The 26,883-nt window shown below is 42.1% G+C and overlaps 1 protein-coding gene across 1 annotated transcript in view; it reads left to right on the forward strand.

The window, feature by feature from the left end:
* LOC124597038 (lysosomal alpha-mannosidase-like) overlaps nt 1-26,883 on the forward strand; it is a 258,262-nt gene that overhangs the window by 208,492 nt on the left and 22,887 nt on the right. Inside the window, exons 13-14 of the mRNA XM_047135914.1 lie at nt 571-688; nt 20,664-20,940. Coding sequence (XP_046991870.1) covers nt 571-688; nt 20,664-20,940 — 395 coding nt within the window. The remainder of the gene's footprint in view (nt 1-570; nt 689-20,663; nt 20,941-26,883) is intronic.

Below are 26,883 nucleotides of genomic sequence, written 5' to 3' on the forward strand. Positions count from 1 at the left end.
TTTTCCTCTTCTCTGTTCCTCTCCTTTTTCTCTCCTCAAGCCCCTCCCCCCCCCCCCCCCCCTCCCTCCCCGCCCCCCATCCATCACAGTCTCCTGACTGTGCAGCAGACATCCTTGTCCTGCCACTGTCTAGTCCCTTAATCCCCACATGCTCTGCCAGGCAGAGCTCATATCTCTCCCCTCACCGAAAACCTGCTATGCCTTCATCTTCCCCACCCACTCCAGATTGCTGCATCTGTTCAGTGTAGTTTCATAGTGGCCAGAGATGGGGATCATGCATGCATAATGTGTGTGTGTGTGTGTGTCTTTTTCTTTTCTGAGGAAGGCTTCGGCCAAAAGCTCAATGTGTAACACACTTTTCATTGTGCCTGCCTGCAACTCAATGTAACATCTTTACGGTGAGTGGCAATCTATCTTTTTCATAACACTGTTGATATTCCAGCCTGGACTTTCCATTGTTTGATTTTTTTCTTGGAGTTTTCTTTCAGCGAAAATCATGTCAGCTATGTCTGGACATATGGAAAACACTGTTTCATAAATTTTAATGTTTTTATTTTTATTTTGTTACAGGAGAAATTGTAGATGAAGTTCATCAGATCTTCACAGACTGGATAAGCCAAGTTGTTAGGGTTTATAAAGATGATAACCATTTTGAATTAGAGTGGTTAGCTGGACCAATTCCCGTCAAGTAAGTGAATGGCTTTAGTGTTGCAATTTTGCTATTGTCACTGTTTCTTCCAGAATAAACATGCACGTCTAGTTGGAAATATAAATGACTTGGTAGTGGAAAGAAAAATAGAAAATTTTTGAGGCTTTTGCACTCACCTGTTGACGTATTTCCTGTTGGCTTTTGTCTCAAGATTTTTGGTTGACGGGTGTTCAATGATTTTCGTGATGTTTCACCAGCACAAGTGGCTGGCATTGCCAAAGATTCACTCTCCACTGATGGCGACCATCAGCAAAATGTCATAAAAAATCATTAAAGAAATGTCATCCAAAGATTCTGAGAAAAAAGCAAACAGACAATGTGACAAACCATAAAATACTACAGATAAATACCTTGTTAACTAATCATAAAATACGGTAGATAAATATCTTGTGAAATATCTATAAACTCATTTATCTAGAAGCCAAAGTTGTTGATTCATTCACTCATTCATTCAGTTAAGTTTTGTGAATCACATCATGAAGGAAAGCCTTAAGGGATAGGGAATGAATCAAATTATATATTAAAAGGCAGTTGTAAGTACATTACAAACAAATTATTATGAGTTCTAATCCACTCACACTGATAACTATGGGAATTACTTATAAATTACTTCATACACGTATATTTTCAATATGAAAAAAACAGCTACTGTGACAAATACCAACACCACTCTTCCTACTCTATCAGCTGCTGATTTTCCATCTAATGCGTCAAACAAATTAACTTGACAAAGACTACTATCAGATGTCAATATATTGGCAAAGTCAAGGTGTGTTAAATGGAGTTATGCATAATTTACATTCACAAGTACAAATATTCTGATAGATAGAGGGGTTGGCTAATCACATGTTCCTTTGCATTCTTTTTGAACATCTAGTCATTTTCAGTTTCTTACCTTATGTCTACCGTCAGCCTTTTATAGACTTTGGCACAAAAGTATAAACCTCAAAAGTGGATACTAGATGTTGTTGTTGTTGTGGTCTTTAGTCCAGAGACTAATTTGAGGCAGCTCTCCATGCTACTCTATCCTGTGCAAGCTTCTTCATCTCCCAGTACCCACTGCAACCTACATCCTTCTGAATCTGCTTAGTGTATTCATCTCTTCGTCTCCCTCTATGATTTTTACCCTCCACACTGCCCTACAATACTAAATTGTTGATCCCTTTATGCCTCAGAACATGTCCTACCAACCAATCCCTCCTTCTTGTCCTATTGTGCCACAAATTTCTCTTCTCCCCAATTCTATTCAGTACCTCGTCGTTAGTTATGTGATCTATCCATCTAATCTTCAGCATTCTTCGCTAGCATCACATTTCAAAAGCTTCTAGCCTCTTCTTCTCTAAATTATTTATTGTCCATGTTTCACTTCCATATATGGCTACACTCCATACAAATACTTTCACAAACAACTTCCTGACACTTAAAGGTATACTCAATGTTAACAACTTTCTCTTCCTCAGAATCACTTTCCTTGCCATTGCCAGTCTACATTTTATATCCTCTCTACTTTGAATATCATCAGTTATTTTGCTCCCCAAATAGCAAAACTCATCAACTACTTTAAGTGTCTCATTTCCTACTCTAATTCCTGCAGCATCACTTGGTTTAATTCGACAACATTCCATTATCTTTGTCTTGCTTTTGTTGATGTTCATCTTATATCCTTCTTAAGACACTGTCCATTCCATTTAACTGCTCTTCCAGGTCCTTTGCTGTCTGACAGAATTACAATGCCATCAGCAAACCTCAAAGTTTTTATTCCTTCTCCATGGATTTTAATTCCTACTCCGAATTTTTCTTTTGTTTCCTTTTCTGCTTGCTCAATACACAGATTGAATAACACTGGTGATATGCTCCAACCCTGTCTCACTCCCTTCCCAACCACTGCTTCCCTTTCATGCCCCCTGACTCTTATAACTGCCATCTGGTTTCTGTACAAATTGTAAAGAGCCTTTCACTCACTGTATTTTACCCCTACCACCTTCAGAATTTGAAAGAGAGTATTCCAGTCAACATTGTCAAAAGCTTTCTCTAAGTCTACAAATGCTAGAAACATAGGTTTGCCTTTCCTTAATCTATCTTCTAAGATAAGTCATAGGGTCAGTATTGCCTCACATGTTCCAACATTTCTATGGAATCCAAACTGATCTTCCCCAAGATCAGCCTCTACCAGTTTTTCCATTTGTCTGTAAAGAATTTGTGTTAATATTTTGTAGGTGTGACTTATTAAACTGATAGTTCAGTAATTTTCACATGTCAATACCTGCTTTCTTTGGGATTGGAATTATTATATTCGTCTTGAAGTCTGAGGGTATTTCGCCCGTCTGATACATCTTGCTCATGAGATGGTAGAGTTTTGTCAGGGCTGGCTCTCCCAAGGCTATCAGTAGTTCTAATGGAATGTTGTCCACTCCCGGGGCCTCGTTTTGACTTAGGTCTTTCAGTACTCTGTCAAACCTTTCACGCAGTATCATATCTCCCATTTCATCTTCATCTACATCCTCTTCCATTTCCATAATATTGCCCTCCAGTATATCGCCCTTGTATAGACCCTCTATATACTCCTTCCACCTTTCTGCTTTCCCTTCTTTGCTTAGAACTGGTTTTCCATCTGAGTTCTTGATATTCATACAAGTGGTTCTCTTTTCTCCAAAGGTCTCTTTAATTTTCCTGTAGGCAGTATCTATCTTACCCCTGGTGATATATGCCTCGACATCCTTACATTTGTCCTCTATCCATCCCTGCTTAGCCATTTTGCCCTTCCTGTCGATCTCATTTTTGAGACATTTGTATTCCTTTTTGCCTGCTTCATTTATTGCATTTTTATATTTTCTCCTTTCATCAACCAAATTCAATATATCTTCTGTTACCTGCGGATTTCTACTAGCTCTCGTCTTTTTACCTACTTGATCCTCTGCTGCCTTCAGTATTTCATCTCTTAAAGCTACCCATTCTTCTTCTTCTTCTTCTTCTGTATTTCTTTCTGTCATTCCTGTCAATCGTTCCCTAATGCTCTCAGTGAAACTATCGACAAACTCTGGTTTAGTCAGTTTATCCAGGTCCCATCTCCTTAAATTCCCACCTTTTTGCAGTTTCTTCAGTTTTAGTCTAAAGTTCACAACCAATGAATAGAGGTCAGAGTCCACATCTGCCCCTGGAAATATCTTACAATTTAAAACCAGGTTCCTAAATCTCTGTCTTACTATTACATAATCCATCTGAAACCTTCCACTGTCTCTATGCCTCTTCCACGTACACAACGTTCTTTCGTGATTCTTAAGTCAAGTATCAGCTATGATTAAGTTATGCTCTGTGCAAAACTCCACCAGGCGGCTTCCTCTTTCATTCCTTACCCCCATTCCATATTTACCTACTACGTTTTCTTCTCTTCCTTTTCCTATTATTAAATTCCAGTCATTCATGACTATTAAATTGTTTCTCCCTTCAACATCTGAATAATTTCTTTTATCTCATCATATAGTTCACCAATCTCTTTGCCATTTGCAGAACTAATTGGCATATAAACTTGTACTACTGTAGTAGGCATGGGCTTCATTTCTGTCTTGGCTACAATAATGCGTTCACTGTGCTGTTCGTAGTAGCTTAGCTGCACTCCTGTTTTTTTATTAATTATTAAACCTACTCCTGCATTACCCCTACTTGATTTTGTATTGATAACCCTGTATTCACCTGACCAGAAGTCATGTTCCTCCTGCCACCGAATGTCACTAACTCCCACTACATCTATCTTTAACCTATCCATTTCCCTTTTTAAATTTTTCTAACCTGCTTGCCCTATTAAAGGATCTGACATTCCACGCTCCAATATGTAGAACACCAGTTTTCTTTCTCCTGATAACTATGTCCTCCTGAGTAGTCCCTGCACAGGGATCTGAATGGGGGACTATTTTACCTCTGGAATATTTTACCCAAGAGGACGCCATCATCATTTAACCATACAGTAAACCTGTATGCCCTCAGGAAAAATTACGGCTGTAGTTTCCCCTTGCTTTCAGCCATTCGCAGCACCAGCACAACAGGGCCATTTTGGTTAATGTTACAAGGCCAGATCAGTCAATCATCCAGACTGTTGCCCCTGCAACTATGGAAAAGGCTACTGCTCCTCTTCAGGAACCACACGTTTGTCTGGCCTCCGTTGTAGTTGCACCTAAGGTATGGCTATCCGTATCGCTGAAGCACACAAGCCTCCCCACCAATGGCAAGGTCCATGGTTCATTGGGGCAGGGGGAGAGGGTGGGGGAGGGGGGGGGGGTTATGCTTGATGTGGATGCATAATCTATATGGAAATTTAATTACAGTTTTCATTAGGGAAGTATATCTACAGTCATATACATGAAAGGTGATGGAAACAAAATGAAAGTATGTATGATGACAGCTAAGTCAAAACGCTAAGCTGCTGCATTAAAATAGTACTTTGGTGCAATAAGTAGTTCTCCAAAGTCAGTTGAACAGAAGCGTTTGCCCTATCTCCATTTCACTTTCATAATTGTATAACACAAACAGAAATTCCTGAATGGAGTGTTTTACAAGAAAGGGAAAGGAAACCGTCACCCCAAGATATTTTGTTTGCTGAGGTCACAAGTTTTATTCTCCAACATTACAGATATCTCTAATACATTATTGCATTCAGGACTAAGAGACTTTCCAGTAGAATAACTGCAGAGAAGGAATGCATAATAAGTAGTCAGTTTCTATGAAAGATCTTTAATCTGATCAGTTTCCATACTTCAGTATCAAGGAAAAATATGTTTAGGAATTACTCTTCTAGTCTCACAGATATAACATTAAATAAAATAATCATCTGTGTATGCAGAACAATATACTCCTGGGTATAGATGAACATACTGTAACTCCAAATATTATACAGGCATAAATAAGAGGGTAAGTAAACTATTATCTGCAATTTAGTTATATTTTTTTTAAATTTTGGTAGCACTGTTGTTTTACGTTGATGACACATTCTTTGTTTATTTGTCGTTTTATCTTTGTAATTTTCAAGCTGCTAGGTTAGTTTCTTTATCACTGCCGTGCTGTTAATCATGGCTGCTCTGCTGTCTATTTGCAACAAAGAAGAGCAACATTCAGTGATCTGTTTTTTGTGGTCAGAAGGGGTATCAGGGGCCAAAATTCATTGAAGACTTTCGGTACAGTACGGGAACAGTGTTTTGCCACAATGGAGTGTCTACAAATGGATTGAAAAATTCCAAAATGGCCATGTAAGTGTTATGCACGATGAACGAGCCAGACGACCGTTTACTGCCACAAATGAAGAAACCATTGACTGTTCACGTGAAATGATTCTCTTAGACAGACAATTAACTATTGATGAAGTGGCACATTGTCTACAAATTAGTCATGGTTCTGCCTATGAAATCATCTACAACAGACTTGGGTTTCATAAAGTTTTTGCAAGATGGATCCCAAAACAGCTCACACATTTGCATAAACAAACGTGCTTGGACATCTGCAAAAAAACATTTGGATCACTATGGTAAAGAAGGGGACAACTTCTTAGACAGGATCATTACTGGTGATGAAACATGGATCCATCATTATGAGCCAGAGAGTAAGTAGCAGAGTATGGAATGGAAACATCCAAATTCGCCATGCAAGAAAAATTTCAAGACCCAACCATCCACAGGAAAACTGATGCTTATGGTTTTTTGGGATGCACAAGGTCCATACTGGAACATTATGGGGAAAGGGTCACAACAATAAACAGTGTATGTTACAGTGAGATGCTTACTGCCAGGCTAAATCCTGCAATTCGAAGCAAACACCGAGGATTGCTGTCAAAATGTGTTGTGATGTTGCACGACAATGCTCATCTGCATACTGCTGCCCACAATGCTGAAACGCTCCAGAAACACAAATTTGAAGTACTGGATCATCCTCCATATAGTCTCAATCTTGCCCCTTCTGACTATCACTTGTTTGGTCCACTCAAACAGGCATTAAGAGGCCACCGATCTGCCTCGGACAAAGCAGTGAAAGAAGCAGTGCATTCCTGGCTCGCAGCTCAGTCAAGAATCTTCTTTTATGGGGGCATCAGGAAGCTTGTACAACAATGGACCAAGTGCTTGAAACGCAATGAGACTATGTCGAAAAATGTTCTTGTAAGTTCTTGTAAGTTTCCTGTCTGACTACAATAAAATTTTATAACTACTTTGTGGATAATAGTTCACTTACCCTCGTACATTGAAAGCAGCAGTAGATCTCAATTTTTTTGGTGCTCTATGCTTGTAAGGAAAGCAAAGAATAATTTGCATGACATTAGCTATGGAGGATAGTGACCTAACATGCTGTAAGCATGCAGATTTGTGTATTATGAGCATAAGGAAAACGGAGAAGAATTTGTGTGACATTGCCTGAGAAGGACAGTGAGATAACATGTGCCAAGGATGCAGATCAAGTGATTATAAACAGTGTTGTGACTCACCGATCTTTCAAAGTGCCGCCATGCAGTTATGTGCATCCTCTTCATGCGGTGCTGTCTGCTAGCCATGCAGCAGCAGTGCCACCTAAGCGGCCAGCCAGCCAGCGGCCGCTAGATTTGGACTCAGTTATGATTTTACTGTTAAAGTGTACACACGTCTTACTCTGTTTACTTGATCTGTGACTTTCATGTATTGTGTCTTCCTTGAAATATATTTGTTTAACTTGAATTTATTACAAACAGAATTAAGGCTAAGTCACATAATGAACTAAATCTAGGGAGCATAACACAAGAGAGAGAGAGTTAACCAGCACTCAAGTAAATATACAGGGCCTCCCAGAAATGTTGCAGTGAATTCTGGGGGGTTTTAGAGGGAACACTTCGAGGATAGGAACCATTGTCCGGAAAAGTCATCCGACGATGCTGCAGAGCATTGAAGTTATAAGTGCCGGAACCTGCCATCAGCTGCCACCTGTGGCAGCAAATGTGACTTTCTATGCTGACGGACCTTACACAGAACATCTTGCAATGTTGCTTGTTATTCAGTAATCGTGACTGATTGCCAGGACGACCAGTGGAGAAGATGGAGCTAGCTGTTGCGTAGAAAAGTCTTGTCCCCTGTGAATGTGATGCTCTGTTGCCTGTCTAGATGATGGTTTCAGACATGGGCATCCATCCACAGTTAACTTTTCTTCTGGAGCCCTGTAAGACTTCAGATGCTTTTCCAGTATACAGGAGAAAAGTAGACTGCAAATGGAAATGTGTGTCCAAAACCCTCATCCATCAAGCCAAGAGAGCATCACATTCATAGGGGACATGGCTTGTTAATGCAGCATCTAGCTCCACCGTCTCCACTGGCAATTGGCAATCAGTCATGATTACTGAATAACAAGCAACATTGTGAGACGTTCTGTGAATAACAAGTGACATTATGAGATGTTCTGCCTATGGTCCATCAGTGTACAAAGTCACATTTGGTTGCAAAGTGGTGGCATAGTGGCAGGCAACGGTGCCAATAATTTTGACACTCTGTAGCGTCATTGGATGACATTGCTAGACATGGTTTCCTATCCTAGATGTGTTCTTCAAGATACCCTCTAAAAGTCTTGGAAGTTTGTCACAATATTTCTGAGATGCTCTGTTTGTGGGGTAAAACATGTCAGAAAAGCAGTCTCAAATGAAAAGAAAAAGTGTATGCAATAGGTGACACATGGCATTAATATGTATTCATTTGTGCAATTTCACATTCATTCATTCATTCATTCATTCATTCATTCATCCATCCATCATGTTCCATAGATCCCATCAAGAAGGAGAACCTTCAGGGATCATGTGGAAAGAGTCGAGGATTACAATTAACAAAAGACAAGTACCTCTCAAAAAGACAATCAGCATACTGCTATAGAGTCAAGGATTACAATTAAAAAAAGATAAGTAACTCTCAAAAAGACAATCAGCATACTGCTTTCACAATAAACTACCACTATACACGCATATGCCAGCTAAATTTAATGCAGCAAATTAGAAAGAAAGGTGCTACTTCAAACCAACAACAATAACAACAACAGCAACAACAACCACCCTCAAGTATACAACTGTCAATGTGGCAAGCATAATTTAGAAAGTGGACTACACTTAATTTTTGTGTGGCATAAACTAAGCTATTTGTTGTGACTCGCCGATCATTCAAAGCGCCGCCGCACAATTACGCGCGTCCTCTACGTGCGGCGCTGTCTGCCAGCCATGCAGCAGCTGCGCCACCTAAGCAGCCAGCCAAGCAGCAGCCGCTAGACTGGGACTCAGTGCTCATTCGATTGCTAACGTGTACACATGTCTTGCTTGTCAACTTACTCTGTGACTTATATGTGTTGTGTCGTTCTGAAATATATGTGTTAAACTTGACGTTACAATTGGTGACGAGGTAGTGGATTTTTCCTTTTCACCGTTGACCCACAGGTTTCCATGGCTACTGTCGAGCAACTATTGGAAAATCTCCTTGAACAACAAATGCTTCTAACAGCAGCAATTCGCGATTTCGTCGCGGCGTCAAATGCGGGGCATTTCTCGTCGTTGGCTATACCTCCTTTTCCTCCATACGACGAGATGGCGGAAGACTGGTCTGATTATGAAAAACGTCTTTGACAGCACTTCTTGGCATTTCATGTCATGGACGAACAACCATGTAAGTCTCAGTTCCTTTCCTGGATTTCACCTCCAATGTATCGGTTGTTGTCACAATTGGCTCCTTTGAAGGATCCTGCATCTTTGTCCTTTGCTGAAATGTGCTCACTTCTGTCTGTCTATTTTCAAAAGCAAACGCATGTGGTAGCCTCTCGTGTTGCCTTTTATAGTTGTCAAAAACAGCCACATCAATCCTATCGCGCTTGGGCTGCTGAACTTCACGGCCTCAGTCGAAAGTGTCAATTTGTTACTGATGTTCACAAAGAATCCTATGCCGATTCCATGGTACGGGATGCTATTATCCGGTTGGCGCCCGACAAAGAAGTTCGGCAATGGGCCCTTCAGTTGGCAAATCCGACTCTAAATGAAGTTCTCTCCATTGCGCAGTCTTTTGAAATTTCTCGTGCCGCTGGGACGCAAATAGAGGCGTGGGGTGATGTCGGGGAAATACAACCACCTCTGTGCACTGTTGACGATGCGTGCGATGCGTCCCCTCCGGCCGACGTGGCCGCAGTGTGCTCCCATGCACAGCCTTGGTCTAACCGTAAACAACCCGCTAAGAAACTGCAGCAAAACCCCCGGCAACATCCTTCATGTCCGCGGTGTTTTACTAAACATTCACGCGAGGATTCTCCCCAACGTTGGGCTGTGTGTCACAATTGCAAAAAGAAAGGTCATGTGTCTTCCGTTTGCAAATCTGACTGCATACATGATGTTCATGAACATGACGCTGATTCTGATTCTGTGTTGTCTGTCAATTGCACTTCTTCCCTTTCATGGAAGTTATTCCTCACTGTCCAAATCCTTGGTCGAGATGTTCGCATGCAGGTGGATACCGGTTCTGCTGCCACTATAATTAATTCTCAGACGTATCTTCAGTTGGGTTCTCCACTCCTGTCACCTGTCACTTGGCAATTACGGACATACAATAAACAGAAGATTTCTCTCTTGGGACAGTTTCATGCTGAGGTATCTTACAAATCCGTCGTTTGCACTGTTCCCATATTTGTGATCGACCAGAGCAATGCAGAAAATCTTTTTGGTTTCGATGCCTTTCGCGTTTTTGGGTTCTCCATAGATGACTCTGTCAATATTGTCTCTGATGCTATTCCTTATGCTCAACTGGATTCCTTGTCAACGACATTTTCGTCCCTTTTTTCTCGTGGGTTAGGCCGTGCAAACGACTTTGAAGCTCATATCATGCTCAAACCCACTGCTTGGCCTGTCTTGCTTCCTGTCACTTCCAGTGAGTGGTCCTCTCCTGTCGTTGTCGTTGCTAAGCCAAATGGTAATATTCGCCTCTGTGGCGATTTCAAAGCCACTGTAAATGCTCATGCCTCATCGACACTTACCCTATGCCCCATCCTGAAGAACTGTTCAGTAAACTTGCTGGAGGCCATTATTTTTCTAAAATTGACCTGTCAGAAGCTTATCATCAACTTCCTCTCGATGCTGCTTCCCGGCAGTTTCTGGTCCTTAACATGCCTTTCGGCCTCTATCAATACCAACGCTTGCCATTCAGGGTTGCTAGCGCCCCTGCTCTCTTTCAGCGATTCTTGGAACAATTATTGCTCCCTGTCCCTGGGTGTATCAATTACATGGATGACATTGTTGTCACTGGCTCCACCAATGAAGAACATCTTCAAAATTTTCGCACACTTTTTCATATCTTACAGACTGCCGGTCTTAAGTGTAATCTTCAGAAATCACAATTTTTTCAGGCATCTATCACGTACTTGGGGTTTCAACTCTCTCGGGATGGTATTTGTCCGCTTCAGCAAACTGTCGCTGCGATCGATGCCCTTCCTCACCCTACATCTGTTAAGGAACTGCAGGCCTTCTTGGGGAAAATAGCATACTATCACAAGTTTTTACCATCTACGGCTTCGGTGGCTCAGCCGTTGCATCACCTGTTGCATAAAAACGTGCCTTTTCACTGGTCCAGGTCATGCGATGTGGCTTTCCAGAAATTGAAGACTATGCTGAAACAGGCCCCATGCCTGGCTACTTATCAACCTGGCCAACATCTTGTTCTTGCCACAGACGCCTCTCAATACGTGGTCGGTGCAGTCCTTGCGCACCGTTTTTCTGACGGTTCGGAGCAACCCATTGCTTATGCCTCCAAAACGCTCGCGGATGCCCAACAAAAGTATTCTCAAATTGAGAAAGAAGCTTTGGCCATTATTTATGCTCTTCATAAGTTTGGTGTTTTTCTCTATGGCTCAAAATTTCATCTTGTTACGGATCACAAACCACTTGTTTCCTTGTTTCATCCATCAACATCACTTCTCGACAAGGCTGCACACCGCCTCCAGCGTTGGGCTCTTTACTTGTCTCATTTCAATTATGAGATTCATTTCTGGCCAACGGCTCAACATGCAAATGCTGATGCTCTGTCTCGCCTTCCCATGGGTCCTGATCAGGCATTCAATAGGGACGAACTTTTGTGTTTCCACCTGGATGTTGCCGAGCAGTGGACGGGTTCCCCATCACTGGGGACAGGCTGGCGGCTGCTACGGGTTCTGACCCTACCCTCTCCCGGGTTTTACGCTGTATTCAGAAGGGTTGGCCAGATCGCCCGTCCGCTAAGACTTCTGATCCATTGCGGAACTACTACGCTTTGCGCTACCGCCTCAAGGCTAGGGATGTGTGCTCCCTGCCGCCGTTGGATAAGCAGCTGCAGCAGCAAGTCGTATACTCCTAGCTCACTCATTTGTTACATAGTTTAATTCTTAATTTCTTTGCATGTTTTTGGTACTTGCATTGTTTAATTCATAAATTTTGGGCGTATTATAGTATTTGAGAGTTGTAGCATCGCATTTTAGTTCCTGAATAGTGTAAAATCGCGTAGTCTCCTTCCGCCGCCGAGCAGTGTGTCGGCAGTGCGCAAGTAGCAGCATTACTGCATTTACTAGGCAATCTTGTATTTTAATAACCGTTTAAATTTTGTGTCAATTTGTTTGCGCTCTCTGTAGATTAGTTCAGACATTCTTTGCACAACAGTTTTTGGCATGGATAGGGACTGCAACTGCTGTTTTCAGATGCAGGCTGAGTTGGCATCCCTTCGCTCCCAACTTCAGGCAGTGTTGGCTTCGGTCACACAGCTTGAGGCTGTTGCCAATGGGTATCACTGTGGGGGTCTGGATGGGGGTTTGTCGGGGATGGCCAGCTCGTCCCACGCATCCCCCGATCAGACTACGACTGTGGTTGCCCGGGATACTGCCCGCATTGAGGTGGATCCCTCACCTGTGGTAGAGTGGGAGGTCGTCTCAAGGTGTGGCAGGGGGCGAAAGACATTCCGGAGGGCTGAACGGAAGGCCTCTCCAGTTTGTCTGACGAACTGGTTTCAGGCTCTGTCTCAGGCTGATACTGATCTTCGGCCTGACATGGCTGCTTGTCCTGTTCCAGAGGTTGCCCCTCAGTCTGCAAGATCCAGGCAGTCGCAGAGGGTGGGCTTACTGGTAGTTGGGAGCTCCAACGTCAGGCGCGTAATGGGGCCCCTTAGGGATATGGCAGCAAGAGAGGGGAAGAAAACCAATGTGCACTCCATGTGCATACCGGGGGGAGTCATTCCAGATGTGGAAAGGGTCCTTCTGGATGCCATGAAGGGTACGGGGTGCACCCATCTGCAGGTTGGTCACTCATGTCGGCACCAATGATGTGTGTCACTATGGATCGGAGGAAATCCTCTATGGCTTCCAGCGGCTATCTGATTTGGTGAAGACTGCCAGTCTCGCTAGTGGGATGAAAGCAGAGCTCACCATCTGCAGCATCATCAACAGGACTGACTGTGGACCTTTGGCACAGAGCCAAGTGGAGGGTCTGAATCAGAGGCTGAGACGGTTCTGCGACCGTGTGGGCTGCAGATTCCTCGACTTGCGCCATAGGGTGGTGGGGTTTCGGGTTCCGCTGGATAGGTCAGGAGTCCACTACACACAACAAGTGGCTACACAGGTAGCAGGGGTTGTGTGGCGTGGGCTGGGCGGTTTTTTAGGTTAGATGGCCTTGGGCAAGTACAGAAAGGGCAACAGCCTCAACGGGTGCGGGGCAAAGTCAGGACATGTGGGGACCAAGCAGCAATCGGTATTGTAATTGTAAACTGTTGAAGCTGCGTTGGTAAAGTACCAGAACTTCAAGCGCTGATAGAAAGCACCAAAGCTGAAATCGTTATAGGTACAGAAAGCTGGCTGAAGCCAGAGATAAATTCTGCCGAAATTTTTACAAAGGTACAGACGGTGTTTAGAAAGGATAGATTGCATGCAACTGGTGGTGGAGTGTTCGTCGCTGTTAGTAGTAGTTTATCCTGAAGTGAAGTAGAAGTGGACAGTTCCTGTGAATTATTATGGGTGGAGGTTACACTCAATAACCGAGCTAGGTTAATAATTGGCTCCTTTTACCGACCTCCCGACTCAGCAGCATTAGTGGCAGAACAACTGAGAGAAAATTTGGAATACACTTCACATAAATTTTCTCAGCATGTTATAGCCTTAGGTGGAGATTTCAATTTACCAGATATAGATTGGGACACTCAGATGTTTAGGACGGGTGGTAGGGACAGAGCATCGAGTGACATTATACTGAGTGCACTATCCGAAAATTACCTCGAGCAATTAAACAGAGAACCGACTCGTGGAGATAACATCTTGGACCTACTGATAACAAACAGACCCAAACTTTTCAACTCTGTATGTGCAGAACAGGGAATCAGTGATCATAAGGCCGTTGCAGCATCCCTGAATATGGAAGTTAATAGGAATATAAAAAAAGGGAGGAAGGTTTATCTGTTTAGCAAGAATAATAGAAGGCAGATTTCAGACTACCTAACAGATCAAAACGAAAATTTCTGTTCCAACACTGACAATGTTGAGTGTTTATGGAAAAAGTTCAAGGCAATCGTAAAATGTGTTTTAGACAGGTATGTGCTGAGTAAAACTGTGAGGGACAGGAAAAACCCACCGTGGTACAACAACAAAGTTAGGAAACTACTGCGAAAGCAAAGAGAGCTTCACTCCAAGTTTAAACGCAGCCAAAACCTCTCAGACAAACAGAAGCTAAATGATGTCAAAGTTAGCATAAGGAGGGCTATGTGTGAAGTGTTAAGTGAATTCGAAAGTAAAATTCTATGTACCGACTTGACAGAAAAACCTAGGAAGTTCTGGTCTTACGTTAAATCAGTAAGTGGCTCGAAACAGCATATCCAGACACTCAGGGATGATGAAGACATTGAAACAGAGGATGACACGCATAAAGCTGAAATACTAAACACCTTTTTCCAAAGCTGTTTCACAGAGGAAGACCGCACTGCAGTTCCTTCTCTAAATCCTCGCACACACGAAAAAATGGCAGACATCGAAATAAGTGTCCAAGGAATAGAAAAGCAACTGGAATCACTCAACAGAGGAAAGTCCACTAGACCTGATGGGATACCAATTCGATTCTACACAGAGTACGCGAAAGAACTTGCCCCCCTTCTAACAGCCATGTACCGCAAGTCTCTAGAGGAACGGAAGGCTCCAAATGATTGGAAAAGAGCACAGGTAGTCCCAGTCTTCAAGAAGGGTCGTCGAGCAGATGCGCAAAACTATAGACCTATATCTCTGATGTCGATCTGTTGTAGAATTTTAGAACATGTTTTTTGCTTGAGTATCATGTCGTTTTTGGAAACCCAGAATCTACTATGTAGGAATCAACATGGATTCCGGAAACAGCGATCGTGTGAGACCCAACTCACTTTATTTGTTCATGAGATCCAGAAAATATTAGATACAGGCTCCCAGGTAGATGCTATTTTTCTTGACCTCCAGAAGGCGTTTGATACAGTTCCGCACTGTCACCTGATAAACAAAATAAGAGCCTACGGAATATCAGATCAGCTGTGTGGCTGGATTGAAGAGTTTTTAGCAAACAGAACACAGCATGTTGTTATCAATGGAGAGACGTCTACAGACGTTAAAGTAACCTCTGGCGTGCCACAGGGGAGTGTCATGGGACCATTGCTTTTCACAATATATATAAATGACCTAGTAGATAGTGTTGGAAGTTCCATGCGGCTTTTCGCGGATGATGCTGTAGTATACAGAGAAGTTGCAGCATTAGAAAATTGTAGCAAAATGCAGGAAGATCTGCAGTGGATAGGCACTTGGTGCAGGGAGTGGCAACTGACCCTTAACATAGACAAATGTAATGTATTGCGAATACGTAGAAAGAAGGATCCTTTATTGTATGATTATATGATAGCGGAACAAACACTGGTAGCAGTTACTTCTGTAAAATATCTGGGAGTATGCTTGCGGAATGATTTGAAGTGGAATGGTCATATAAAATTAATTGTTGGTAAGGTAGGGTACCAGGTTGAGATTCATTGGGAGAGTCCTTAGAAAATGTAGTCCATCAACAAAGAAGGTGGCTTACAAAACACTCATTCGACCTATACTTGAGTATTGCTCATCAGTGTGGGATCCGTACCAGATCGGGTTGACGGAGGAGGTAGAGAAGATCCAAAGAAGAGCGGCGCGTTTCGTCACAGGGTTATTTGGTAACCGTGATAGCGTTACGGAGATGTTTTAACAAACTCAAGTGGCAGACTCTGCAAGAGAGGCGCTCTGCATCACGGTGTAGCTTGCTCGCCAGGTTTCGAGAGGGCGCATTTCTGGATGAGGTATCGAATATATTGCTTCCCCCTACTTATACCTCCCGAGGAGATCACGAATGTAAAATTAGAGAGATTAGAGCGCGCACGGAGGCTTTCAGACAGTCGTTCTTCCCACAAACCATACGCGACTGGAACAGGAAAGGGAGGTAATGACAGTGGCACGTAAAGGCCCTCTGCCACACACCATTGGGTGGCTTGCGGAGTATAAATGTAGATATAGATGTAGATGTAGATGGTGTTATCCTCCTTTCCACTGACAATGCTTCGCTGCATGTTGTGGTACCTGCGTCTTTGCGTGCTTCGGTCTTGCGCCTCCTTCACCAAGGGCACTGGGGTGTGTCTCGCAGAAAATCTCTGGCGTGCCGTCATGTGTACTGCCCTGGCATCGACTCTGAAATAGCACACATGATCGCTGCCTGCGGCCCTTGTGCGTCACAGGCCGCTGCCCCGAAGTCATCTTTGTCACCGTGGCCTTTGCCTGAGAAGCCCTGGGAGCGCATTCATGCTGACTTTGCGGGACCCTTTTTAGGTACTTATTGGCGCCTCGTAATTGACGCCTACTCTAACTTTCCTTTCATTGTCCGTTGCACATCGCCTACCACCGCAGCAACCACCACTGCTCTCGCCCGCATTTTTTCTTTGGAAGGCCTCCCCTCTACTCTTGTTACTGATAATGGTCTGCAATTTGCCTCTTCCAAATTTGCGGATTTTTGTGCTCGGCACGGCGTTATGCATGTCACGCCCCACCATTCCATCCACAATCCAACGGTGAGGCTGAACAACTGGTCCGCACATTTAAGGCTCAGATGCGGAAACTTCTGACTTCTTCTGCTGCTGATGATGCGCTTCTCCAGTTTCTGGCGTCTTACCGTTTCACCCCCATGGGCGACCACAGCCCGGCTGAGCTCTTACATGGCCGACAGCCCCGCACGCTACTTCATGTTCTGCGGCCTTCCACCTCACGGCCACGGGTGCCTTCACTTGGCCGGTTCACTGCCGACGACCTCGTCTGGGTACGGGGATATGGCAGGCGGCCAAAATGGAGCCCAGGCCGCATCTTACGACACCGTGGCAGATGCCTGTATGAAATCCAGATGGACATGGGTGTTGCAGTGCGTCATTCAGACCAGCTTCGGCCTCGTGTGCTGGCAACACCTGTTCTGAATGCCGCTACACCACCTTCGGCTCTACCTGACGCTCGGGATCTTGGCATCTCTCAATACTCACAACACAGCCCTCTCACCGTCATCGCAATGCCAGCACAAGAACAGACGCCACCAGGAGACGTGCCCATCCAGGAACCGGATGACCATGCTCTGTCAGAGCTAATCTACTCGCCTCCTCCTCCAAGGGACGCCGACACATCGCCCATGTCTCCTGTCATATCAGCTGGACTTGCCGCAATGGGCAGATTGGTGTGTGAGGCCCCAGCAGATTCGACCCCTACGTCTCCTGTCATCTCGACCCGTTATCATCGGGGACACTTCCGTCCGTGCGGAAAGCCTCCTCCTCGAGACTTTACGGCGAGTCAAACAATGCCTATGGACGTTAGCCATCTCCAGGACACCTCCATCAAGACCAGTGCAACAATTTCAAAGGGGGGGAAAGTGTTGTGACTCGCCGATCATTCAAAGCGCCGCCGCACAATTACGCGCGTCCTCTACATGCGGCGCTGTCTGCCAGCCGTGCAGCAGCTGCGCCACCTAAGCGGCCAGCCGAGCAGCGGCCGCTAGACTGGGACTCAGTGCTCATTGAATGCTAACGTGTACACATGTCTTGCTTGTCAACTTACTCTGTGACTTATATGTGTTGTGACATTCTGAAATATACGTGTTAAACTTGACGTTACAACACTATTGTTCACATTTTTCTATGCTGTTATTTGTTTCAATTCGCTGCTGCGTCTACTGATTGTTTCCCAGCCTTACTCTAGGTTTTTGATGTCAGTCTACAGCATTTGCGCGATGCATAGAATTGTCAGTTAATGGCAATGACTTGACCTTTCATTTGTAATGTACTGTAGACTATTGTACGTATCTTACAACTTTTTGTTAGCTTTTGATCAACTTGCAAAAATCGAAAGCTTTACACTAAGACGACAAAAGTCATTGGATAGCAATATGCACTACAAGCAGTGGTAATATCGCATACACAAGGTATAAAAGTGCAGTGCATTGGCAGAGTTGTCATTTGTACTCAGGTGATTCATGTGAAAAGGTTTCCAATATGATTATGGCCGCATGAGGGGAATTAACAGACATCGAACGTGGAATGGTAGTTAGAGCTAGAGGCATGGGACATACCATTTCAGAAATCATTAGGAAATTCAATATTCCAGTAGCCACAGTGTCAAGAGTGTGCTGAGAATACCAATTTCCAACCTTTACCTCTCACCACAGATGTAGTGGCCAAAGACCTTCACTTAATGCCTGAGAGCAGCAGTGTCCGCATAGAGTTGTCAGTGCCACAAGACAAGCAACACTACATGAAATAATCACAGAAATCAATGTGGGATGTACAGTGAATGTGTACATTTTGCTAATACCGTGACATCGCTTGCAGCGCCTCTCGTCGGTTAGTGACCCTAGATAACTGGAAAACTGTGGCCTGGTCAAACAATTCCTGAATTCAGTTGATAAGAGCTGATGATAGGGTCCAAGTGTGGTGTAGACTCCATGAAGCCGTGGACCTAAGTTGTCAGCAGGGCACTGTGCAAGCTGGTGGTGGCTCCATTATGGTTTGTGCTTTGTTTTCTTCGAATGGACTGGGTCTTCATGCCCAACTGAAGTGATCACTGACTGGAAATGGTTACATTTGTCTACTTTTAGACCATTTGCAACAAACAACAACAGAATTTTTATGGATGACAGTGCACCATGTCACTGGCCACAACTGTTCGTGATTAGTTTGAAGACCATTCTGGACAATTTAAGCAAATTATTTGGCCACCCGGATCACCCGATATGAATCCCATCAAACATTTATGGGACATAAATGAGATGTCAGTTCAAGCAGAAAATCGTGCACCACCAACACTTTCACAATTCTGGACGGCTATAGAGGCAGCATACGAGAGCTGTTCAAATGTAAGGTGACTTTTCAAATTGCGCGGGCAACGTACATTCGATTATCAATCTTTTTTTGGTATGTTGGTACAAATGTCCCGAACGTATGTTCGCAATTTCAAGCGTACAGCATACTTTGTTGTTTTGGCAGGTAGAAAGGAGAAACATGTTTTAGTGTGCTTGGCGATTTTTGATTATTATAAAAAATGGAGCAAGAATTTGCATCAAATTTTGTGTGAAAAATATAATCAAGTGCTCTAAAACACTTGAAAGTTGACAGTGGCATGCAGTGAGTCTGCTCTAAGTAAAAAATGTTTACAAGCAGTACAAGCTCTTCCAAGATGGCTGAGAAGATGCCAATGACGAACCTCACTCAGGACACCATAACACATCAACAACAGCTGATAACTTCTAAGCTGAGAAGAAAATTCTTTTGGTAACTCATCGAACTACTGTAAGAGAAGTTGCTGAGGATATTGGCATATTGGTCGGCTCATGTCCTGCAATTTTTTCAGATGTTTTGGGCATGAGACATGTGTCAGCAAAGTTTGTTCCAAAACTTCTCAATTCTGATCAGAAGAACCATCCTATAAGCATAGCTCAGAAGCTCTTGAATGATGTCAATGATGATCCTGATTTGATCAAAAGGGTAATAACTGGTGACGAAACATGGCTTTACAGTTATGACATCGAAACCAAAGCCCAATCGTCCCAATGGAAGTGTCCCAGAGTCCCAAGACTGAAAAAAGTATGCAGAGTTCGATCAAATGTCAAAGTTTTGCTAATTTTTTATTTCAATTTCTGTGGCGTAGTGCATCATGAATTTTTGCCTCAAGGTCATACGGTCAATAAGGAGTACCACCTTGATGTTATGCACTGTTTGCGAGAAGCAATACACAAAAAATGTCTGGAATTGTGGAAAAACAATTCATGGCTTTTGCATCATGACACTGCAACTGCTCATTCATCATTGCTTTTGAAAGATTTTTTGGCCAAAAACAACATGACAATCATGCCTCAGCCACCATATTCATCAGATTTGGCACTCTGAGACTTTTTCCTGTTCCCACAACTGAAGAGACTTGTGAAATGATGAAGATTTTCAATTATTGAGGAAATAAAAACTTCATCGCTGGAAGGACACACGGCTGTACCAAAAAAAAGTACTTTTGAGAAGTGCTTCAAGGATTGGAAAAAGCTTTGGCACAAGTATCTGAGGGGTATTACTTTGAAGGGGACAACATGAATATTGATGAATAAATAAATATTTTTATACAAAAATATCAAGTCACCTTACTTTTTGAACACACCTCATAGTTCATTATTCCTTCAGTGGACTTTCAACAACTTGTTCTCCATGTCACATCAATCTGCAGTGCTATGCCAGGTAAAGAGATCCAACACAATATTAGAAGCTATTCAATGACTTGTGTCACCTCAGTTGCTTCCAAAATGCAAGCATTGTATTTTACAGTTTTTTGGATTCTGCAGTAATGTTGTGTGATGACCTGTAATACCCCATATATTCAACTTTTTTAAAACTTATGTTTTAGATTATGTTACTATTTATCATTAAGAAGTTGTTATTGTTTGTTTCAGTGGTGGAAGTGGGAAGGAAGTTATAAGCAGGTTCTCTACTAATTTTGAAAACAACGGGACATTCTACACAGACAGCAATGGCAGGGAGATGATAAAACGAATAAGAAACTATCGTCCAACTTGGGATGTGAAAGTAAAGGAACCTATTTCTGCAAATTATTACCCTGTCACAACAAAAATTGTAATCAATGACAACAAAACAAAACAACATCTAGCAGTTTTCACAGACAGATCTCAAGGTGGAACCAGTCACAGAGATGGAGAATTAGAGTTAATGGTATGCATGATCATCACTTTATTAGATGGGCATAGTAAAAAGTTTCTTTATTTCTAAAATGTTACCCTTATCCTAGTAGAATGTGAGAGACTCAGTTCCATGCCAGGGCATCTGCTACCGCATGCAGAAAATCTGATATTTCATGGTGCTTGAAAATTGCAATAAAATTATACAGAAACAGTGTGCTTGAAACTTATGCCCTTTCACTGGCAGCATTTTATCATCTATTCTTCAAGCACACCAGGCAGTCTGCATGACAGCATCTCTCGTGCTGCAGTTACCACGATACTATAGAAACATATCTGGGACAAACTACAACGTTGAGAATAGTTGTGGCAGCCCAATGATGAATATTCCATTAGAACTTCCACTCATTAGCAGACCTTTCATTGAAATGTGTGATGGACTGGAAATGTTTGGTATACAATGGCTCAAGTGTTGTTTTCTGTGGTGGCACTATAAAAACAGTGGCGGCTGCTGTGAAAGAGCACAAGAGCATGTGAACACCCTAATGTTTGACACCTTGAGGATTTATTGGTTATTTTTCTTTGAATGCTGTTAAACATAATGTAGATGTGTAATCTGAAATACAAGGCACTAAATCTTCTATGCTGTGCTACATATTGCTCCTCTAAACATGGTGAAACTTGGCCTCAGGGTCATGAGCACACCTTCCCTTGTGCTCGTTTTAAGGAGCTTTTATGCATGTGCAACTGGCATGATATAATTGCGTTACGTGGCAAATACATACGAATTTGATAAGCAATTACACGGTACACAGTGTGCACTGCTGGCGTTTACCAGTCAACTACGAGTTTACGTCAATGCCACCAGGTGTAGCACACTGCAGCAGACTTTTATCTACATTTGCTTGGATAAATTCCGCTAGGCAGTAGCACACGCCACAGATATGCAAATTCACTCACTATATTGTACAATTAGATTGGATATCTGTATATGTTGTAGTTATACTGATAGCAAAAGCTATTTTGTGGGATTCTGAATGAGATATAGTACATTAAATTTTGGATTTTATCCTAGAGTAATCCATATGAGCTATTGAGAACTAAAAAGCACATCATCATCGATTGTGAGACTGTTGCATTTCTTCATGCTTGTGACACCTGTTGATCTTACGGTGGGTCAGGTTTATCTGTACTGTAGGCCCACATTGTATGTGTATCTGAGCATTCATGAAAAACTTTCTCACTGGTTTCTCTGATATTAATTTTGATGTGTGGGGTTGAAGACGGTGTGCTTTTGGCTCTTATGGCTCTCAGCACCTCATTTGTATTCTACTCAAGTGACCTTGTTTGTAGAGAGCACTACTTGAATTTAATCATTTCCGCAAACAGCAGTTTGTGTTTGGAGTTGGTTGTCTTCTGTGCACAAATTGGCTTTCCTCTGGAGTATCAACATGAACTCCACTGAACCTGTATTAAGCGCCATTACCAGGAAAAGAAACTACGGCATTCCAAACCAGATCCTTTGCCTGAGAAAGTGACAAAATCAAATAAGCTGACTGCAAGCGAACATTTAACAAAGAAGTGTGTAATAGGCATAAGTCGTTTTGTCGGAGCAACATAAGAATGCCTGATTTTCAGCCCAGAAGTTAATTCGTTAACAAATACATGAATTAGACATCTTGTACATTTGTCAGAAAAAATAAAAAAAGCACTAAAACTCCCACTTACACAAAAATGTGAAACAGAGAGTAGCGAAAGACATTGCTTCAAATGAATTCGCAATTGCAAATGGGGACTACCGTCAGCTGTAGAATGGAATAACGATCATGAAAATCTGTGCTGTACAAGGACTCAAACCCGTATTTTCTGCTTATCGCAAGTGGTCGCCTTACCATTTGACTATCTGTTCATGACTCACAGACAGTCTCAAACTTCCCTATATTGTCAACCATGTGTCTATGACCTGAACTTGTACATCCATTATGTATATTCTCTTACAGGTCAGACGTACTTGAAAGTCGCATGCATGCATGTCCGAAGAAACAGGCACTGTGGTGACCACAGCCATTACGGAGCTCATCAAATGAATTTGCAGTTGTGAAAATCTGCCAATACTGGGCAAGCGACTTTCAAATACAATGTCTGAGCCATACAGAAATTACATAATGGACGTATGAGTACATGTCATAGGCGCATGATTGGTGAAAGATGGAAGTTTGGGTCTAGCCGTGATTCCTGCACAGATAGCCAAATGGTAAGGTGACCGCTCAGGATAAGTAGCAAATCTGGGTTCAAGTCCCAGTCCACCACAAATTTTCATGATCGTCATTCCATTCTATAGTTGATGGTAGCCCTTATTCGCAATTGCGAATTCATTTGATGTGTTTCGTAATGGCTGTAGTCGCAGCAGTGCATTTGCATCATAATCAGAATAACACAAGCCCTGCAATATCATACAAACAATATTTTGTTCTTGCCATAAACTTTACTTAATTATGTACAAAACAACAAAATTCCACAAAAACAATTCTTCCTTTTTTCAGACACGTCATGCATATTATTATTGTCGTTGTTGTTCTTTTTGTCATTGTTGCTGTTGCTGTTGTTGTTACTGACAGCAGCTGAAGTTGTATAAATATGTTGATAAGCATAACTGTTATACAGCAGATGCTTTTAATTTCGCACTCTCACATTTATCTGAATTTAAAAATTTGTGAACACCTAGCTTGTATTCGTATGAGCTGCCACTGTATACAAACCATGCTGTCTGGCATTGATCACCTGCACAGATTCATTTTGGAAGCAACAGAATTTTCAAGATAACTGGGCTGTCCATAGTCATAGTTGGATAGCTGACATGCATATCATGTGTTGTCTTTCTCTGTGTTCCATAAATTGATGTGTGAGTTTCCCTTCCCATCTTGCCTACACCCAAAATGGCTATCTCTGAATCCTAACTTTTGTAGTGTACTGTAAATATACCTGTGTTGTTACAGGTGTAGGTACTTACTTTCTTTGACAATCCATACTTGTAAATATTACACGCATGCACACACATACAAATGCACACACGCAGGCATGTGCACACACCCATGCACATAGAGCCACTGTTGTCTCTAGATGCTAAGACCCAAGCAGCATTCCCAACACCCAAACAGAGTTCCTTCTAATTTATTACACTACATTTTGTGGCACAATCACAAGTAGTCATCAGCAGTATAGTGATAGTCTATTGTTAATGCAGTGTACATATTAAGTTTACATGATTCGTTGTCTTTTGTTAAAGTCTACCTCAGCCTGATCCACATCCCTGTAGGCCCTCTTTCTTCATGGAATCTGTGGAACATGATGAGTTTAATGAATGGAAGCTTATGTTGTGGTTTCAGGAAGACTGTCTCATGAGCAATGACATTCTGTTGGGTCAGATCACATTGTAAAATTCCTCTTTTGTAACATCTGTGTAAACTTCAAATATTTTATAATTCTGTTACGTTAGAAGGATTTTCTTATAATACCTGGCACATGCTGTGTAGGCTCACTGGGACTTCGGCCTGGAAGCTGGTATGCATCTTCCCATCATGTCAGGATGTGCTGCATGGGCAAAAAAATCAGGGGCCCAGATTTCAGCTATAGTCATCTGTCTGCTTGTCAGAGTCATTTGAAAAGTAATATCTTCTCATAGCTGTGGTTTCTTGCCACACTGTCATCCTGAATCAGCCCCAACACCACTCATTCTACAGTCTTTTTTTTTTTTATTTTCTGAAATTGGGTTTTGGTTGCACCCAAGGAGCCAGTTCAAGCATCCAGTATCTTAGAAAGTTAAAAGAAATAGCAATTTCTTGGAAAATAATACAGAAAACAAAACTTGCAATGTCTTGAACAGTTAAAACAAAGTTAAACAGACAGAAATACATCAGTCTGTTAAGTTAGCAATCAGATCTCAAAACACACACACACACACAGCCAGAGTGTATGTGCTGATGTCCTGGACTTCCACCCAGCTGCATTATAATGATTGGACAAGAAAGAATGATTAGGATTTGATGTCCCATCAACATGGAGGTCATTAGAGATGAAACAAAAGCTCAAAATGTTTCTAGATGGGGAAGGAAATCAGTAGCGCTCTTTTAAAGAAACTATCCCAACATTTGCCTAGAGCGATTTAGGGAAATCTCACAAAACGTAAATCTCGATGGCTGGAAACAGATTTGAACTGTCGTCCTCCCAAATGTGAGTCCAGTATGCTGACCATTGTGCTGTGTGGTTGGTAGCATCTGTAGTTGAATGTTGACTTCACACTGATCCTCACAAAGTGTCTCTTATTCCCTAAGCCAGTTGAGCTGTATTTCAGAGCCCACTTTTGTGTGTGCCATTGGGTCTTCAGTAGATGTGGGAGGATTTCTTTGTATCAGGTACTCTTGTGTAAAACTTCAGTCTCCTGTGCCATGTTAACTCATTTTTGGCCATGTCTCCAACTACAGTCATTGAACTACATTCCGTGTTTGTGCTATTTGTCAGTATGATGCTCTTGTTTCCCTCGTGCCAGTGATCACCTTGCACAAATGCCAAGGTGCTATGATTGTTCCAAACATATTGATAATGTACATTGAAAGACAGAAATACATAATTAGTTAAGTCACAAGTTTTATGAAAATGGAGCAAGTCAGAGTTTTATTAATTACTACAGTTGTGAAACACAAAGTGAAATATGTCTTTTATGGCCTGAGGATGGTCAGACTGTGAGCAGAATTTATTAGTAAAATAAAGATAAGTATAGCTATGTACTGTGTGATGCAGTTCCTAACCCTTATTAAAGCTGTCGAACACCGGTTACAGAAAAGCATTGAGATCACTGTTACCATCTCTATTTGACATTAGAAATGTAATGTTGGACTTACTGACTGGTAAAGATAGAACTCCATTATCCGTCCGCTGATTTTCAAGTTCTAGTAAATCTTTCTTTGATATGCTGAACATAGCTGCCAGTGCTTTGATAACCATCCTGCAGATTCATTCTGCTTCTTCTGATGGTAGTGAAGCCATACATGTCCCACAGAACTGTCGTCATCTGCCACATGTAGCCCTTTTGGGCTCAATACAAAATTTAGATCACTGCTGAGAACTTTCAGCACTTTCATGCAGCTGTGTCTCACATAAATATCTGAGGTTTTAATTATCAGTCAAGCCATTAATATATAACATAAACAGAAGGGTCTCAACACATTTCCCTGGGGTATGCTTGTAGTTTCTTCTACATCTGTGGATGAATCTCTGTCCGAGAAAACTTGCTGCATCCACAATACTGAGAAACCCTCAATTCAGCCAAAATTTCATTTGATACTCCATATTATAATACAACAGATGTATGAAAGTGATATTAGATGATACTGATGATAGCTTTGTGGATCAATTCTGTTACCCTTCTTGCAGATAAGTACAAACTGTTCTTCTACCAACCACTGGACACCATGTATGGAACCTGACAGGAGTCCCAATGGACCCTGAGGCTTCATTAAATTTTAGCTATTTCAGTTGTATCTCAATGCCACTGACATGTCTTATATCATGCATTTTTGCAGTAGTGTGACAGTTAAACTGGGGCAGTACTCTTGGATCATCCTTTGTAAAGGAACATTTGAAAATGTGGTTCAGCATGTCTGCTTTTGCTTTGCTTGCATTTAGTTGACATTATGCTAATGAACAAACTTGAAAATAGCAGATTTTTTAAAGATATGCAGACAATATACACTGATGTTTGATAGTGATAAAATACACAATACTTACATCATAAAACTTTATAATGCTTCCTTAGAAAAACTAGGTAACATGCGGAAGTAGGTGGATATATTTCACTAATTACAATATCTACACTGCAATTAAGGGTAAGTGATTTTTGAACTAGATATTTCTGCACAAATTTGTAAAAAGCATAAGTGTAGCTCACAACTGTCAATTTACTATGAAACACATTATGCAC

The sequence above is a fragment of the Schistocerca americana genome, chromosome 1 (genome assembly GCF_021461395.2).
Source record: "Schistocerca americana isolate TAMUIC-IGC-003095 chromosome 1, iqSchAmer2.1, whole genome shotgun sequence".
Taxonomy (NCBI): Eukaryota; Metazoa; Arthropoda; class Insecta; order Orthoptera; family Acrididae; genus Schistocerca; species Schistocerca americana.